Consider the following 20,677-nt stretch of genomic DNA (forward strand, 5'->3'; position numbering starts at 1 on the left):
TTTTAATATTCTACTATTTATTTTCACTTTTATGATGAAAATAAAAAAACTATGCAAGGTCCCAGGGTGTCGTTCTAGAATTAAGAGCGTGCAATATATTAGTTAATATAATTATTTCCCATACATTCCAGAAAGAATATTGTTTTACATAATTAATTATGTTAATTCGTGTATAATAAATAGATATTTCCGAACATTCTGGTATATAAAACTGAGAAATAATGAGCCATCTCATTTTATCCTGGGACTAAAGTATTCATTGAATGAATTTGAATGTTGTTGAGAGAATTCAAAATATTTTGTGAATTAATCGGTCAGAGAGTACATGTACAATATAATAATTAATTTTCAAATATTGTTGTATGTAAGACCGAGCCATCTCAGAATGTCATCTTACGATTAAAATATTAATTGAATGGATTTGAATATTGTTAAGGATTAAAAATATTATTTGAGTTAATATTATCTAAATTAACCGGTCAGTTCATGTAGAATGATTCATTTTAAAATATTCTTGTATGTAAGACCGAGAAATAAACTAAATCTTTACAGTTATTTAAACTGTACATCGATTACTATTTCCAATACTGTTAATTTGAAATGTACCCAGCTGTGGATAGCTGTCACCCCGTTTGCCTCTCTCTTTCTGCCACTCTCAACCGACAGACCGTCGTTATTGTTTGCAGTCTGACCTGGCAGGTTGCTTCTGTCGCAATCAGCTGTTTTGAGACTTAGGAAGTCGAAGCGTAGTCTGCAGTGGTCGAAAGCCACCCGTGGACCGTTTAACCGAACCGATCGGTCTGTACCTACGACGGAAGAAATAAGTAGGCCGAAACCACTACCAAAGGTGGGCGAGTCGGATAAATTGCACCGTCGCGTTTTAATCAGCCCGTTCGGCTACGGTTCTTGAAAACTAGCTTGACCACAGGGCACTTTCCTCTTGGGCATTGCTTAGCTGGATAGGTTGGACCGAAGGTGTCAACGGGACTTGCCCGTGGGACTTGACAAGTCCTTTTATAAAAAGTTGGTTAACTTGATTGTTTATTCTTTGGTCTTCTCGTTGAGAAATTACATCGTGCTTTGAATCTGACAAAAATTGCAATCTACCAATCGGCTGTATATGCAGTATAAAGGGTTATTCACAGCGTATGCTCCTTTAAAGAATTACATATTTGGTTACCTTAGTTTACAACACGTTCGCTATCACGTTTATTTCGGTAATGGTCTTTATGGTTATAACACTGTATTAACCCTTAGCACTCAAATGGTGACTCTGAGGTACCGCCAAAAATTGCTGTACCATTATTCGAAATATTGTTTACATTATTAAATATGTCGGTATCTAATTACTTACTAAACATTTTGTTAGTTTAGATATTATACCAATTTCATATGTATAAAATTTAAAAAAGTCATAGGAGATGGAAATATTCTAGGTCTGGTAAGAAATGTTTAATGTAAATGTTCCATTAGATCTGTAAGAAATGTTTAATGTAAATGTTTCATTAGATCTGGAAGAAATGTTTAATGTAAACGTTTCATTAGATCTGGAAGAAATGTTTAATTTTCGAGTGAAAATAACTCCGAGCACAAAGGGTTGAATGCAAGCTATCTTTTCATAACCAATGAAAAAAATTATAATTTCTTCGAATACTGTATGTTGTTAATTTAAATGACGTGCATAACTGAACTGCAGGTCTTTATTTAAAATAAAAATTTTGTGCTATAATTGCAAGACATAGACAGAGTGGGACACCTAATATTACCACCTTGATTTAAGTCATTATTATTATTCACAGCGAGAAATGTTTAGATGGTGATTAAATGATTTCGAGAGATTAACATACTGGAATTATTAATTGTTTTTGTAGGTGGACGCGTCGAGGACGTATGGAGGTCAGCTTCGATTTTTCAAGAGGAATCGCATATTTTCTTAGGCACCACTTAATCGATGCAGATTTTTACTCTTTATAAAAAGATGTTAATCTATACATATATGTCGAAATACCTCTGATAAAGATATTCTATCTGTTCCAAAAAATGTTGAGATATGAATAGACGTTAAATTGAACCCTTTTTGTAAATATTTATTAAATAAATAAAGTTATCATTAGTAAGAGAATGGAATTTTCTTAGCAATATTTCAAGTAAAATAACTGCTATACTAATAATACTTTTTTATGGAGAATAATAATAATGATGTAAATCAAGATGGTAATACCTGGTGCCCCACCCTGTATATTAAATAGAAATTTTCTTCTTTCATTTATAATTTCAATTGTATTGAAAATAATGTATCAACTTCACCTCTTTATTTTTTACACGAAAATTTCATTTTCGGCACCAAAAAGCTTGTCTAATAAAGAACCCTAAATGTTCTCAATTCTCGTTTGTTATTTAGAAATGTTCATTTACTCAGTGGTTTCTCTCGTATCTTTTCAGGGAACCTGACTTACGATCATTATGATCGACCAGTTCATTGAGAGATCGAAATACATACTTCCGTGTTTCGGCACTTATACGATAACGTAAAAGTATTCGTGAAGCAGTTTCAATCTCTCTTTTGATTACAGCACGTCTGCGGATGTGAGGTAATAGGCTATTTCTTTCAAGGTTTGTTCTATTTATACATTTTTTAGAGGTGATTAAGCACAGTTATACCTGCTAAATTTAGAATGACAATGCAGGTCCAAATGAACGAATGGAAATGATTCTATCATTAATTATACAAACAGACAAGTTGTAGGTAAATATGAAGCCATTTTTTCCAAACAACTGAACATTATGTTACATTAATTGTACGGATAGCGTAAATTCATTTTTCGTTTAAACGAAATAGAAAAATTTCAATGAGAAATTCTCATTGAGAATAGAAGTCAAATCAGGAGTACCATTTATCAAAATTTATTCCAGTACAGAGATAAAATATCAGATGATTGCATAAGTTCGTGACAGATTCAAAAATAAAATTCAATGGTTAAATTTTAAAGAGTACTCTTCTATTGGGTTGGCAAGAAAGTAATTTCGGTATTTTAAGGTGAAATAAAACCGAATTTCTTTAATCAAGCGATGAACTTCAATCAATAAAATATTTTCTTGTTTATTCTTTTTGGCAAAAAATCATCGAACAAAAGGGAAAATATCTTATTCATTAAAGCTCATTGCCTGAATAAAAAAATTCGACTCTATTTCACCTTAAAATTCCGAAATTACTTTCTTGCCAAGCCAATACTAAGAGTACTATTCTTTGCTACAATTATAATATCTAATTTTATATAATTCTATATCATTTTTGTTTTTACACTTCGCCGTGCAATACAGTTTGCGACATCTATGAAAACCGGACACGAATTTATGCAATCATCTAATATAAATATGCAATGTGTCAATTATAATAACTAGACAACGGACTTTATGCATTTATGACAAACATGAATAGGTACATATAATTTAAAACAGTAAAAACATTAGAAGAATTTAGGAAGACTGTTTTGTTATTTTCAATCCATTAAACATATCAAAACAGAAAATACATTTTGTATTTCACTCCAGTTTGTTGCAATCCAGGTAGAAACTTTTTATTTTGTATAAAGATCCGCTGTCTAATAATAACATTTCATGTGGTGCAGATCGAAATTGATAGTAGAAGTAACAGTAGAATGTACACATGCAATTATGTTCACAGTGAAACCAGAAAGTATATATGTATCTAGGTGTGAAAATGTCCTTTCAAGTCATTAAAAATGTTATGCTACTTTATTGTACGAAATACACATCAATCGAATGTTGATTGAATATAAGAAATAATATCTAAAATATGATGATTGATTTTGTACATGATTTCATAAATGAACAATTATACCCTGGCAAGAATAAGACTAAAAGAAATGATTTATGTTACTTTCATCATAAAAATGTACGTTCATTAAAACAATGAGATCGCGTTTGACGTACTAAACTCGATTAATTAAAATAATTAAAATAAACATCGAAATAATTATTCCTCAATTGAAAGATGTACATTCCACTTTCCATGGTGTTTCCTCCTTTCGCCAATTTGTCAACACATTCTCCGGCTCGTATAATTAATGATCAAGGCGATGACGTCCGGCAATATTTTTAATTCGCACGAAACACAAGACAGTGGTCGGTTTTCCTTTATTAATAATGATGATTTAGTAGCGCGCCGCATCGTCGCGTGAAATAGCTGACGCTTGTCACAGTTGACGAGCGCTGCTTTGTCAGTTGTTTCTTGTATGCTACGCGTCATTTGTATTCCGAATTTACTCTCTGGCCGATACTCTGATTTTGACTGACGTTTAAGAGCTGTGGCATAGACGTGTTAAACTGCGAATTATGTAGAACCAGTGGCCAAAGAGATAATCGTGCGTTAATGTCACGATGCAAGATAGCTAAATATGCAAATGTGCAAAAATAACTAATAAACGGACTTATGATAACATTCTCAACCCTGACTGATAAACTAGAATATTCTCAATTTTCTAAAGAAACTTTTATCTGGCTGCATCTATTATAAATTAAATTCTACTAAGGTTATTACTAGCTTGCCGTTTTTATGGATTTATGGTGAAAATGGATAGGTAAAATATAAAACAGTAAAAAGATCAAAAGAATTTAGTAGTGTCGTTAGATTACCATCAACTTTTTCAAATTATTAAAGGAAGAAATACATTTTTATTTGGTTTCAGTACCTTGCAATGAATGTACACAATTTTTATTTTGCATAAAGATTCGCAGTCTATTCATGTTTATGAATCTATAAAGAATGAATTATCTATATATTAACAGAGAGAGATTTATGTGTTTATATTTGTGTGTATTAATATGCACTTATATTAATATGTATAAGTAATTATGGTTATTCTAAATCTTATTAAAATGTCTACTAAATGGTTTAACTCCAGGGTTTATTCATAAATGGATCAATTTATCTGACTGCATTTGTTGTAAGTAAAATTCTACTAGGGTTACTTATTTTGAATACAATGATTAGAGTACTTTATTTTTTTAAAAATGCGAAAAAGTTGAGTAGGACAGAACGACTTAAGGTTCAAGATAAAGATTTCCTAAGTCAATTGTCAGAAACAACAATTCGATAAAAATGCATTTGACTCCTTAATAATTTTGATAAATCGAAAATAGTGTAACTTTACTTAGAAATTCTTTAAATATCTTCACAATTTTATATTTCGTTATACACAGTCTACTAATAATTTAATTTAGAATCTGTTCAACATTCTATAGTAATTGTAAATCGAGTACTATAGGTACTAAAATGACTTCTACTTTTTGTACCTGATTTCATTCATAATTGAGAACGAACAATGAAAATATTGGGAATTACAAGTTTCACTGTTAAGAATATAATATGTTTTTCGAACGTAAATACAATGAAGAGTCGTGATTACGCTTTAGAATAATTATATTGAAAATAATTTAGCAAAATTAAACGAATATAATCTACTCATTCGATACTGTTCATGGAAGAATATACTTGCGCAGTCACATGCCACCATTTGTATCAAAGTATCAACTGAATCAAGAAGTCATTGACGGCACCTACGCATTCTCTTCTCTCCGTATCAGTAATTAGAGGAGCAAATATTTAAACGTTTTTAATTTCTCGAGAGATAGTATCAACGCTATCAAAAAATTTGTGGCACGAGTGCCAAGAATCGCAATCGTAACATGAATTCCATTTCTATTCTCACATATCCGATTGCGTGGCTAAAATTAGCCACTTCACTGCCAATCACTAATCACCAGTCGTATCGGTCATTTGTTTCTCTCTCAAAGTGTTATACTAATTATGTATGCTATGTAAACATAAAACATAATAAATAAATTTTGTTTCTCTCTGTACATACATAAGTTATTCTAGTTTCCTTAACCTACTGACTTGCGAATTAAATAAAATTCGATATGATCAAAAGTACCATTTATTATTTCGCTGTCAATCATCAACGATCAAATAATTATTATTACTAACATTAGTCATTTGTTTCTCTCTGTACATAAATGTCTCTAGTTTCCTTAACCCCTTCACATGCGAATTAAATAAAAGTCGATGTGATCAAAAGTACCATTTATTGTTTCACTTATCATTTGTGTAAACTTAACCCGTATGTAGCCAACCGTAATGTATAAATTATTTAAAACCTTCTGTATTTAACATATTTGCACAAGTTCTCATTTTAAGATAAATTAATATATTAGCGAGCAAAGAATAGAACATTAACGAATTGTTGAACGAAACGTAGTAAATGGGTACCCGGTTGGCTAAACAAGAGTTAACAATGAATTTTCGTAGAAATAGAAAACAGATATGCTTCTAGTACAATAATAGACACATGTATTGCTGGTGTGTACAATGGCATAAGAAATACATCCGAGACATCTTTAAACGTTAAGGCCACGTTAGTTGAATCGAAATGAATTAAAATGATCCATGAACACTGACGAAAGACGAAATCATAATTTATTAAAATATGTAAGGGACAAAGAAAGGTGAACAGAGAAAAAGTGCCAAATGGATACGTGTCAAAACAGTTTTTTGACAACATTTTAGGACGATACAATGAAAGTTGAGCTGACAATGAGCCTGCACCTCTAATTAAATTTGAGAATTCACCACGAAGCAATTGCACTCGTGAATCTTTCGAAATTCTCCACGGTACAGTCTCGAGGGACTTCTATTCATGAATCAAATATGGGTACATGTCTGATATTTTTGGTTCGTTCTCGCGGCGAATCTGTTGCGTCGGACCCGCAACGAGCGACCGAAATTTATCGACCTTCCGATAAAATTTAGACGCTCCAAAAATTACCGAACACTCGCCGAGAAACAAACGAACGACTTAACGCGTGGCGGGATCTGCCAAAACCGTTGTCGAAAACAAATTGATGACCCATTCCGGTTGCGTAACTGTGATATTCGCATCTGCGAATTCCAAACAATTTCTTGAACTCGTCGCACTAATGCGTTCGAATTTCTGTTGCGTACAAAATCTGGATCAAAGTTGCTTACGTAGATTGGACAAACAGAGGCTTCGAATATCCACTTATTTTTTGCATATCATAAATAGAATTCAAGTTTTCTGCATTTAGAATTGGCACACATTGCAAATGAAGAAGTTGGTGAATATTCACTTACATTTTATATATCGTCAATTTCTTTTTCACTCCTACGAACTTTACAATTTCATAAATCTAGGCTGCAAAATTTGTAGGTGACATAGAACGATGGAAACACCAGAAGAATCTAAGAAGGCTATTATACTATTTTGAGCCTGTTAAACTCATTAAGGTGGAAAATGAAATTTTATTTAACACTAAACCTACCGACCATCAAAAGTGACTGATGTGTATAGTATTATAAAAATAACAAGATTATACTGGAGTCAAATAATATATTCAATAAATGCCCATGGAAACACCTTTACAATTTCAATAATTGTCAAATAAAAACCTTAAATGGGTCATTGAACTCGTGATAGGTTTAATGTTGATCTGTAGTGGTTGGGATTGAAACAGAACATTTTTATTTTGAATAAAAATCTGTAGCCGCTCCTTCTTAAAATTAATGCACAAAATTTTTATTTTGCATAAAGATCCGCAATCTAGTAATAACATAAAATATCGTCACATTGAACCTCTCATGTATCTTTTAAAAAAACCTACAAAATAACTATTAACGTCGGAATGTGCCTCTCTTGATACCATTCAACCCTACGCGAATGGTCCTGTAAATGGCCATTTATTGCATACACATACACATACAGTTCATAAGTGTTTAAGCAGTCTCAATAAGAGCATAAATCACATAAAAATGAATGAAAAACTAAAATGTAGTAAAACTAATCCGATATAATGGGTGTCTATATAATTGAACTGCATTTTAGATAAGTATTTCATTTTATTCTAATGTTTTTTGGTAAACATAATTCTGTACCAATAATACATGAAAAGAGGAGTGCCTAAACACTTATGAGCGGTAGTGTAGTCTTGTAAATCGAAGTGCACCCTATTATACTAACACTCATAAAATGTTCTAGTATGTTTTCGTTGATTTTCTTGTTGCTACAGCTTTCGCAAGATTCTGTAACATCTGTTTATTTTTAAGCAATGCATAATATGTAAGCGTTATTCAGGTTAAGCTTTTAGATAGACCTTGTTTGTTTCGTTTTATTTATGTTATGTCTATCCATATGCATACTTCAAAAAATAGTATCGATTCCAGTTGGCAGGTGGTATCAAATGTGTGGTGTTTTTAGTAGACAACGAAAACGCAGTTGGCAGCAGTGTAAAACGCAAATTTCTATGTTTATTGTGTTTCAAAATGAAATTAATTTGCGTCATACTGGAAATATTATTAATTAATATCAATCTCAGTGCATATATGCGTCCACAGGTGCTATAATATCCATCTTACACTGAAAATGATTAATACGAGAAATAACAGTGTTCAGGTACCAACATAAAAAAGGGAATAACGCAGAATAAAGTATTATGAAAAAATTATTTCTTAATAAAATAAATATCTAAAATAAAACTCTAAGTAATCATCTAGAGCTGTCTTTAAATAAATAGAATTCCATAAAAAGAGGTACAGAATGATTCAAAAGAACAGGTGTATATTGACAGAATTCATTGAAAGGAGTAGAATCGTATGAATTTTTTCTGAATCTACACTTCAATTATGCTGAGTATTATTATCGTAGTTCTATCATTCTTCTTCACTTATACACAGCTGTGCTCATATTCATTTTCAAACGATTAAAATTATAATCTTTATCCCCTTTTTAAAGGGCAAGTATAAATGTACAATTATATTTTTAATATAAATGACTTTTTGAACAACAGCTATAATTGTACATGTCACACATTTCAGTCGTTAGTTGTTAAAAAAAACATAAACAATATTACGAACAAACATTTCAAAAAGATATTCAGAAAAAAACAGCGAGCATAGTAAATGATAAAGCAGTAAATAATTTTGTAATTGTAAGTACTATTCTACTAATTTCATATCTATTTCTCTAAATATCACTAAATGAGAGAGTACGTAATTTAAAATTAGTCAACACAACTAAAAATAAAACATCATAAAGCATTGTAACGCTTCTCTATGCATAAAAACCTGTATCGAATAAAATGTCTCATAACTATATAAAATTCTGACATCAACAAGAGTAGGGGTCATCAAAGTGGGCGTATTCGAGGAAAAATTAGTGCTAAACATTTCTACCAGAATGATTGAACGGACAAGAATATTCTGACACTGAGAAACTAGCCCGTGCCTTATTTTGGCCAAATGATTCATGGGGATCAACACATACATTTCCCGCCCTAACACATTTTTCTTCGATTACGCGCCGAAAACAGAACCGTCTTTTTCTCCGTTTTCGGATGGTTTCCTGGCACGAATCCGATTTTTGCATGGGATCGCGCAACGAGCTCCAGAAGCATAAACATAATACAGCAACTAAACGGTATTTTCATCCGCGTTTTCCTCCCCATTGGAACAACTCCAACTTCATATTCGCCGGAATTCGCGTAAACTGCCATTTCACTGTGACTCGCTAACATCAATTTTCCACACCAAGAATAACGATCCTCATGTTCTAACACTTTCACGCTGTTTAACGCTCTGCTAACGTTCTACAGAAAGATCCACTGCAACCTTTTTTGGACAGTTTCACGTCCTCCTATATGCTGTTTTCGCGTGAATAATTGTCACAGTGGAAAATGGTTTGCATGTTTAACGGAATGTGGACTTTGATGCAAAATAAAATTTGTCCAAGTTGATTGTAAGAAACTAATGTTCAATAAAAATTATATTTTCTGTTTTAATGACCTAAAAAATTTTAAAATAATGTAACAATACTCATTAAATCGTTCTAATGTCTTCTCAGTTTGGTGTTTGACGTATTTATTTTCTAGATAAATGCATATAAAATCCGCAGGTCTCTAGTTATTAATTCTCTCAAAACCTAAATGAATTTCTATTTTGTTGTTATCGATATACAGCGTGTATTCTTGAAAGAGGTGATACCTGAGATAATTTAAAATAACTTTTGTCGTTTGCGAAAATGTACTCCGTGGCTTCAGTTATTCATGAAAAACGCGGACCAATCATAGCGCCACTACAGCGAACAGTCTGACCGGAAGTGGTACGTTTAGTGTAAAAGTTGAAAAGTTTGAAACATTATTAAAATAATCTTGAAATATTATTTACCAATATATATGATTAAACAATGTCAGGTATTGCAAAATCAACAATTCTGCACAGGAAATAAATCGTTTAAGAGTTGATAAAACAAAATGGAGTCCAATAAAATATAGATAGTATCTTGCTCTAGTCTAATGTGCATGTGTTGTGAAATCTTATTATTATTTTTTTAGGAATTGCTACATCAAAACAGATACGATAATATTTTTATAATTTTATAATTAAGAAGAATTTTATTTATTATATTAGAGAATTTTTGGATGCTTGTCTGTGAAATTTACTATTCTTCATATACCATAATTACTATTTTAGATAAAGAAAATTTACAATAGATGGCACACACTATACTTTTAATAAAGTTGATATTCTTAACTGTTATTTTAAGTTGGAACATGAATATTAACGAGTATATGCTTTTCTGTAACTATATTGTCACATGTTCAATAGATTGAATAAACTATAATGATCAAAATCGAATATTTAGCTCCTCATTTACCGGTTACAAAAAATTTGGTTTTAATACAATTTTATATTATTATAATTATTATATAGTTTTATATTATTCTATTTTAAACTGGATTATCCTAAATATTGTCTAAATTATCTACAAGTTCAATTTTGGAACGACATAAAATCTGATTAATAAATAATGTATGACCCAATATTTTGAGCGAAATAAATTCCATATGTAAAAAATCATTCAAACCTGCAAAACTTGTAACATACTTCGTATTTCTATTAATCTACTCATTTCGTTTCTGTTAAAACGAAAGTTGGCATTGCAGTAGAATTATTTAGAAAAAAAGGGGATACAGTAAAGTAAAACAAAGTTTAAAAAAAAAAGGAAGACTTCAAACACTGGATGTTGTTAATAGAACTACAGTTAGTACCGAAAATCTTCATTCATGCACAAAACAATGGCGACTCTAAACACTGGAACGATAATGATCATAGAACTTCATTCACTCAGTGTCCCAAAAATGTCAAGAGCAGCAACATATCACATCGTGGACCACCTCTGTGATTCAATGATGCGTGCAGCTGTTCTAATTTAACAGTGTATTTTAAAATCGTTCTTAAACGTGAAAAAATCACGATCTTTCCAGAAATCTAATGAGTAGACTTTGAAATACATATAAATATTGTTATAGTTCGTTCAGATTAAATCAACATTCAACCTTTAGATTTCAGAAGATTAGAGAAACGTTTTTAGAAAGACTGTGCATAAGTGTCTTCTGTGGCAGTAAGTATGCCCTTCCTTTGAAGGATCTTTTAAACAATTTTTGTACAGATATTCTATACACTCTAATTAAACAGTACTTTTATCGTGTTTTACACAGAACTTTGTTCTATTAACAATCAGTGTATACTTGAGTAGTATCGAATGTGTTAATTTGACAAAAATTCTACTGTTCCAGTAAATTTTACACAAACATTTTTTCTGACAACACTATTTTGACCATCTATTTTTTATCAAAAAACAGTTATAAGACTGCCAAATTTTGAGGTATATTCATTACCACATTCATTCGAATCATTCTCCAATCAATTCGTTCAGAAATGCATCAATGCAATGTCAAATAATATGCATTTAAATCCACATTATTTAAGAAAATATATATAAATTGGCATGTATAATTTAAGCTTAAAAAAATATGAAACATTATTGAATAAATTATTCTGTTTTTATTTTATATATTATTGTTATATTATTATATTATATGTTAAACGTGTATATTGCAGACGAAACTTGTAGGATTCATTTGACAAGTCAGATAAATATCCATTTTTCCCAACAATATGTCGAGAGAAAATGGTTGATTCACGCACAAGCGTAATACTGTAAACAGCCCTGCTGCTACAACATAATATCCAAAAATTGGGTACGTCGCATAATGGTCGATAAGTACCAAAACTGTGACAAAAATAAAAAATCATTTTAGAGATTTAAAATTGTTACATAAATTGATACATTCATATCTAATACGCAAACAATTCAATTTTAATAATCACATTCCGCTCCTGCCGAACTGGATATGTTCCGAATTGTTTAAGAAACTGAAAATATTAACATTATTCGGATAACTGATCTAATTCGTACTATATCCCATAATTGGAATATTTGTATAGAGCTTCTAGAACCTACTAGAACCTGTTGTTTCATATTACATATACTTCAGTACTCATTACTACAACTGAATCCAAAAGTAGCTGCAGCTTTCTGCGGTATCTCAAAATTTATGAAAGCTACAAGCAGGCGCCTGATACTCAATTAATATAAAAGAATTTAAAAAATACACTTTTGAGGCAGTGAAGTTCAATGATTGAGGAGTGTGAACATGGAAGATTAGTTCCACACGCTTCGCATGTTGATTCTGATGAGATTTTCATTGGAAAACCCCATCATGATCGATGGAGATGAGAAACCATTACTTGACAAGGTTAACATATGTACTCGATTCTATTATACTTGAATAAATGAAATGGTCAAGTGATACTGATTTTTGTCCGAGTTTTTCGAAAAATCGACCAGTGCGCGTCGCTGCCCGCGACAGATGCGACCAGTTGTCATAGTCAATGATCGCCGATACTTTTGCTAATTAACCGGCACTCGGCCGAACTCGTTGCTTCTCAGGCAACGATCGGCTAAGAGAGGGGCCCCGTGGAAAGTGTGTCTGGCCAGATTTAGAAGCCGCATTTTTTCCCCTCGGAACGAGTGCAGCCGGGGACGCAATCCGCGGGCCAATGACAGATATCCCGTGTCGGCTGTGCATGGAAGGAGAGGGTGCGCAGCAGCACGGAGGAGGATGATAGAGAGAGTAGCATTCGGGTTTGGCTGCGATTTTGACAGCTGCATCTTCGCTACGTCTTGGCTTTTACCCTCTTCGAGGAGGGCGACCCTTACGAGAACGTTTACGGCGCGTGCAGGAATTTTCGAAACGTTGGCGTCGAACATCGTGGAGAACTATCTTTAGAGCTCACGCAGGGGCGGTGCTCTCGCTCGAAAATAGAATATTCGTCAAGGGGATATTCTCCGCTAAGAAATCCGGAGGGATTTTCTACCGTTTATTTTCTGCCCTCGGGTTTCGCTCCGCGATCGATTAAACGAACGCGAGAAAAAACAAATCGCACGATAAGGAATTCTATCGATCATAGATCACCGCGTTAAGCAGCTTTGAAAATCGTCTTTAGAACAATTCTGAAGCTCTTTTTGTCTCTGCAAACTGTATGAGTGCTGTAGATCGATTGATTTATCGATCACGGTGAATTTGTTAGAGCTCGAAATGGAATTTTGCGTAGACTGAAACAGCCGGGTATAATTCGGAGAAACGTAAAACCGATTTGTCATCATCAACAAGCCGAACTGACCTCTCTGCTGACTGGTGATTTGCTGCCGGGTGACCTGTCGTTCGGTTCTCTGTTGAATATACTGCTGCTGTTGCTGTTGTGTGATCGTTTGCTGCTGCTGTTGCTGCTGTTGCTGCAGCTGTTGCTGCTGCTGCTGTTGCGGCTGAGACATTTGTCGCTTCATCTTGGATCAGTGGAGCAATCCAAGTCGTCTGGCTCGATTAAATTGTTCGTCGTCGACGTTCTTCCGGGGAACACGAACGGGCCCCCTTGGATGCGATCGGTTTCTTCCGTCTGTTTCTTTCTCCTGGTGCGTACAAACTTCCCGTGCGGTGCACTCACTGGGCACTCAACAACAACAAAAATCAAAGGAGAAACGAGGAAACGAACGATGATCGGTATCCTCTTGCGTCACTCGCGATTCTCTTACCCGGTTTCGACAGAGAATAAATTAAACAAAAAAGTAACTGTATAATCCTCCTCGATTTCTATTTCTCTCGTAGGTCGCTGCTCGTGGCGAGCTCGTGCGTGTATTTATATTTTTCTCGTTATTTAATATATCCTCTTCAGGTTTCGTCTGTGCTGCCTTATGGCCGCGGCTCACTCCAGTCGGCAGAAGTCAAGTCATCATCAAAAGTCTTGTCCCCGAGACTCTTTAAACCAAGACGTCGGTCGAATGCGAATTGCCGGCCGATGCCGCCTCGGAAAACGAACACGGCCTTCCACGAGGACGTGGTGACCGAAGGGTGGGGGCTCTCGAGCGAGGGTGGGGACGCCGGGCGTCCCGACGCGACGCCGACGCCGACGCCGCCGACGACGACGACGCGTCACGGGCGATCCGAGGTATAGACTAGGGCTGTCCTGTAATTTTTCACACCCTCAACGCGGCGCACAGCGATTTAACATCGTCACAGCTACAATTTTTTTTTCAACAATATCCAAGATCCTTTGCGATTCGTGCCATAGGAACACTTGGTAAATTGATATTACGGGGTGGGAATGAGAAAATATATCATGGAAATGCCTATTCCTTTGGATACCATCTGTGCAGATTAACCCTTGACTGATAAGTATACTGTAGTCTCTCATGACCCCAACTATATGTATTTCGGTACACTAAATTTCGCTATTGTATTATACGATAATTGCGAATAACAAATTTCTTGTCTTCTTTGCAACTTTGGATTATTTAGTTTTAAATTATCTATTTCATCCTTACTGGCACACTAGGGTCTCTCATGACCCAACGAAACTTCTGTGCACCACGTTTCGCTACTGTAGTGTCCGAAAATTGCAAATATCAACATCTTTCAATTTCTTTAGAACATTTAGATTATTTAGTCTTAAATAGTACACTTAAAAGTATCTGAAAGAAATTTTTTAAAGGTAAATCTTCGTTTTATCCGGATCTGATCCTATTATAAAATCGACAAAACACGATTTAAAAGTGTATTTTTAAAGTATATTTTTATTCAATCGATGTATTTGTAGACAAATAATGGTCGCGGTGAAATTAACCCTATATGGTACCCTGAGGTACCACTTTTATTCACCTGGGTCGCCGAAGGTTAACACCACATTTCAAGAGTTTAATCAGTACCACGACCGGTTTCATTGTTTTATTTTTTAATAACTGAAATTATAAAGATGCTTCCATTTGATATTATAATATCTAATAAATTTCTTTATTCAAGCACGTATTATTATAGAAATGGTGAAAAATCTAAATAAGTTTAATCTTGCAATTTTTATAAAACAATGTATACATATATCCGACACATCTTTTTCCCCGTACGATTAGTATTAAATAAAATAATTGTAACATAATTTTAACGCTTCTACAAGACAACCTTCAATATTACAGTGTTTTATAGAACTTTTACTTAATTCCTCACTGATAGACACAGAAAGAGCTGAATTTATTACTAAAAATATAGACGAATATTGGAGTCTATCCACTAGTGCGTATTAATCATTTCTTCTAAACGAAGATTAGATTGATAAGCATTTGTAACAGTACCATTTATCTTCGTGGTGATAAACAAGATTAAAAAAGAATCTAAATGGAAACCAAAATGTCAAATATCATAGCTTGGCGCAATTTATTATTCACAGTCCTGTTTAGAAGTACCATTAAGATTTCTCGAACGCGTCACCCACAAGAATTGTTACGCACGTCGCCATTTGGATTACGGTTCTCGGATTTTCTACCGCTTTCTGCGTTTATTTCGGGCACTGAACGCTCTCGGTGTTTACATATATTTTTCCACGGTACGTGTTTTTCCTGGCTCCTACAGGGTGCAACTAAAGCGACGGTCGCTGCTTCCAAAAATGAATCCACTCATTTCTATTTCCGTAGATATTTATAGAAAAAAGAAAAAATGTATGAATCAACAATTACTGTGAAATTATATTTTATTTATAATTTTATGTCGCATCAACTGCTAGTTTATTAGCGACATCATAAAATAAGTCAGGATATATTATATTATTTATTGATACGTTTGTGGTTTCCTTGATGAAATTTAGTAGAGGTCATTTATTTTTTCATCACCAAGGTTGTTCTTGAGTGTAGACTCAACGTAAAAAAAAATAAACTTATTTAAAATAATTAAGAGAAATCTATGATACTAACATGAAACGGCTTCCTTATGTTTAGTTCGGAAAATAAATTATTGATGAGTAGCAATAAAGATTTAAAAGAACTAAAACCATATATTCATTTATAATATTTATAGTTTTAATATTTATGAATTTGCAATATTGTATATTTATATGTAAATAATACATGATTTACACAATAATTTATAATATGAATATCAATATTATTCATATAAAAAATGATCTGCCTTAATAACTTGTTATTTTATTATTTGAATTGAAGTATTTCACAAAATAAAATAATAAATAATAATTTCCTAAAATTTTACATATTTTGTTGGATTAAATATGTATAAGATAATTTATTTCAATTAGTGAAATATTTTCGTGATATAACTATTTATTTCAAGTAATATTTCGAATAAGGTTTAAAATATTGTATTCGAAATAGTGTCCAACTCTGGTACGGTGTGCAATTGCTAATTAAGTGATCACACAGTAGACAGGAAGAACCGACGAAGGTTATTGGAAAGTTTCCTCAGTTTTTTTTCGGTGGTCAACTAAGAAATTGGGTGTTTACCTAGTTCAGCGACCTAATGAAGTGAAATTGACGCGGTTCACTTATTTAATCCGGAATTATGATTGCTACGCGCCTCGCTCTTTTGATTCATTCCGTTCTTCTGGAAAGTGGTACAGGTCCAATTTCGAATGAACGAGGTAAGGACGGGTTTAATCGGATATGATTAATATCTCCTTTTACATTCTTGCAAGTAAAGGAAGAGTAATTACTATGGAGTTTTTTTCTAGAATTAGTGGTACGTTAAAAATTGGAACAAGTGAAATTGCAAGGTTGTTACGCGTGTGGAGAGTTTCGAATGATCTCATTGTGATCGATTCATACTTTGATTACATATTCTTATATTACATACTTATTATCGATCGCTTATAAATAGACAGCAGATCTTTATGCAACATAAACATATTTTTCTACCTGATATGCAACAAACTAGAGTGAAATAGAAATTTGTTTTCTTTCTTGATATGTTCGATAGGTAGACAATACAGTCAAACCTGTTTTTGTGCGGTCTTATTATGCGATTATTTTTGTGCGGTATACATATGAATATCAGATCAGATCAGCAGGACATCTCGAAAGACGTTGTTGTTATCAAAAAAGTGTTCCAACAAAAGTTGTTTGGTATGACGGGCTACATTACGTAGTATTAATTGTTTTCTTGTGGGTGGAGTGGTGGAATAAATTCCAAGGTCACCTTGATTTTTTTCAATGGAATGTTCTATTTTTTATACGATAGATCGATAGAGTATCAAATTCTGAGTATAAAATTGTTGACCTTCATATGTCCTAAATCTAATAGTTAATGAGATATTATCGAAACAATTTTCTTTCTTCTTTGGATAGTATCTCATTAACTATTAGGTTTAGGACATATGAAGGTCAACACTTTTATACTCAGAATTTGATACTCTATCGATCTATGGTATAAAAAATAGGACACTCTATTTAAAAAAATCAAGGTGACCTTGAAATGTCCTCCACCACTCCACCCACAAGAAAACAATTAATACTACGTAATATAGCCCGTCAATCAAACAACTTTTGTAGGAACACTTTTTTGATAACGACAACGTCTTCCGAGATATTCTACTGATCTCATTTCAGCAGGACACCCTGTATATGTACATATGTATGTATTCAATTATATATGTTTGTGAATATTTTTTTTTGTGTGGTTTTTTTCTGCGGTCCCTATCTACCCCACAAAAACAGGTTTGACTGTAATACATATATTGAGTTGGCAAGAAAGTAACTTCGGCATTTTAAGGTGAAACAGAGCCCAATTTTTTTATCCAAGCAATGAACTTTAATGAATAAGATATTTTCCCTTTTGTTGATGATCCTTTGCAAAAAAGTATAAATAAGAAAATATTTTATTGATTAAAGTTCATCGCTTGAATAAAGAAATTCGGTTTTATTTCACCTTAAAATACCGAAATTGCTTTCTTGCCAACCCAATAGTAGTATTTTTTCAATTCTTCTAACATTTCACTGTTTTAAATTACACACACTCATTTTTGTCATAAATACATAACATGTACTCTCTACTTGTAAATGTTTATATTATTGATCATTATTGATAAAATTTAACTATACATATTATAATAATAATTCATAACATTCCTGTTTCATTGGGATTTAAACATTTTGTCAATATTTAAGATTGTAAGTAACTTGTCAAATACCTTTGTTTAATGTACATATATTTATATTTCGTAGTAGGCTGCACATTTTCTAGTTTCATTATTGCTTGTTGTTATAAAATGTGAAAAAGTACAAATGTGTGTAGTATATGTATTTCTACTTTGTTCTCTTTACAGAATCCATTAAAATCTACACTTTAATTATAATGATATAAAAATGAACGTTCTTAGAATATGTATACTGTATACTGATGGACTCAAACGTGGACCAACGGATTAATAGAATTACGTCGAACGTTGGAACTGCGGCCCGCATGCTGTGTCCGCACGATGACAGAATCGATTATCGATCGATACGATCGAGCGAACCTAATCTATGTAGAGGGAGAGTGACTGTGTGCATAACAAACGAAGATGCGCGGGTCATAGTATTTTTGCCATAGCTTATATTATTGCATTGTTTATCTAAATATATATACTGTTAACCATTGAACGGCGCCTCTCATCATTTACGGGCCCACATAAACAATTTTCATAAATGTTGCTACACAAGAGAAACTAAGTTACAGGTTTGATTGAAAAACTCTATTAAGATTTTTTTTGTAAATACGCGACTATTGTCTAGTTTTTTCTAGAAGCTAAGACAGTTTCAGTAATCCTTACAAAATGTTGAATAATTTATTTAAACATATACTGTGAGGGAAGGCAATTATGTCTAAGACGTTGCGTCATTACTTTCGGTAACAGGTTATGTATGTTGTGTCTTATATTGTTAATATTTCAGTGACCAGAATAACCCTCGGTATGTCTGATGATTCATGTCTGAATCTGATTAACCTTGATGATAGGGTGATGAAGGAAGGTCTAAATTGTTAGTAACTTCACACTACACGTGATTGATCATTCTATCATTGATCATTCTGTCAGTATTTGACAATTATTGGAACTATATGATGTAGAAATGCATTCATAGAAAATGGCGAAATAAATTTCCTTGCCCGAGCATCTCTACTAATAAATCGCGGAAAATCTAGATAAATTCAATGTTGTTATTTTGATCAGGCAACGTTTATCGGCTGTTTTTATTACTTGCTACTATTACTCACTTGCACATGACAAGGCTTCTAAATTATAATACGAAATAATACACTAACAAATTTTAAGAAATTGATTCTACTTTTCTAGATACATATATTTTATAATTGTATGGAACAGATTTTTTTTGTGTTTCCAACAAATCTGATGAACAAAATTAAAGAACACATTATTCTTCTATTTATAAATATTCTTCTTACACAAAGGACAATGAATTAAATTTGAAAAATTCAAATAAATTCAATGTTGTTATTTTGATTAAGCAACGATTACAGCTACTTCTATTACTTGCAATTGATAAGGTCTTCGAAATTATAATATAACATTTGATAACACACTACAAATTTTATGAAATTGACTTTTATTAAATTTTTAGAAACAGATTTATTTTGTGTTTCAAAAAAGATCTGATGAGCACAATATATTATAAATTGGTACAGGCATGGGCAGAAATAGCACGCGGGCTAGGGAATCTCAAGGGATACCCGTGGAATACCCCCACTTCTCCCGACCGCGCGTCTCGCTTCCCGTGGTGGCCCAAGTGCTCGGAGCAACTACAGCCGCCAAGGGGATTGAGACCCGCGGCTGGGAGAAGTGGGGGTATTCCTTGAGAATCACTAGCACACGTGCTATTTCTGCCCATGCCTGAATTGGTAACAACGCGAGATAGTTTCCTACAAAACGCACGAAGGAAAATTCATTCATCAAATAGAACTGAAACGAAATTAAGCAGCTACCCACGCGTGAAATGTCTCTGTCCTGATCATTGATACACATTCTGAGTGTACAATGAATCCTGTTTCAAATTTATTCATCAGTCGCGACAACTTTCACGCTGTTCGGTCTCTCAATCACAAAACCTGTATACAGAGTGTTGACACGCAATGAGACATTGTCCTCGTGACCGATCCAAATTAAGAAATTTACTTTGCACAGTGGAACAGGATTCGAAATTTGTTAACCTTTTTTTTATCGGGAAGGTCACAGACGCATCACAACGAACTGGTTCCACTTCGCAAGGTGGATTTGTATTACATACTCGACGAGAGAATCCTCCGCCGCTTATTACTTCAATTGTCCATTGAATTGTCAAGTTACACTTTCTCATGGGTAACAAGCAACATGTGCATATTTCAAAATCTAAGGTAGTTTTCTACCTTG

The 20,677-nt window shown here is 33.2% G+C and overlaps 1 protein-coding gene across 20 annotated transcripts in view; it reads right to left on the reverse strand.

The window, feature by feature from the left end:
* Sls (sallimus) overlaps nt 1-20,677 on the reverse strand; it is a 335,820-nt gene that overhangs the window by 159,074 nt on the left and 156,069 nt on the right. The window contains exon 1 of one of the 20 annotated variants that reach the window (XM_076431151.1): nt 13,622-14,303. The exons of the other annotated variants lie outside the window; for them this stretch is intronic. Within the exon in view, the coding sequence (XP_076287266.1) occupies nt 13,622-13,784 (163 nt within the window). The 5' untranslated portion in view covers nt 13,785-14,303. Of the gene's footprint in view, nt 1-13,621; nt 14,304-20,677 lie in introns of those variants that run through there. 20 annotated transcript variants of the gene reach the window in all.

Source organism: Lasioglossum baleicum, chromosome 9 (assembly GCF_051020765.1).
Source record: "Lasioglossum baleicum chromosome 9, iyLasBale1, whole genome shotgun sequence".
Classification (NCBI taxonomy): Eukaryota; Metazoa; Arthropoda; class Insecta; order Hymenoptera; family Halictidae; genus Lasioglossum; species Lasioglossum baleicum.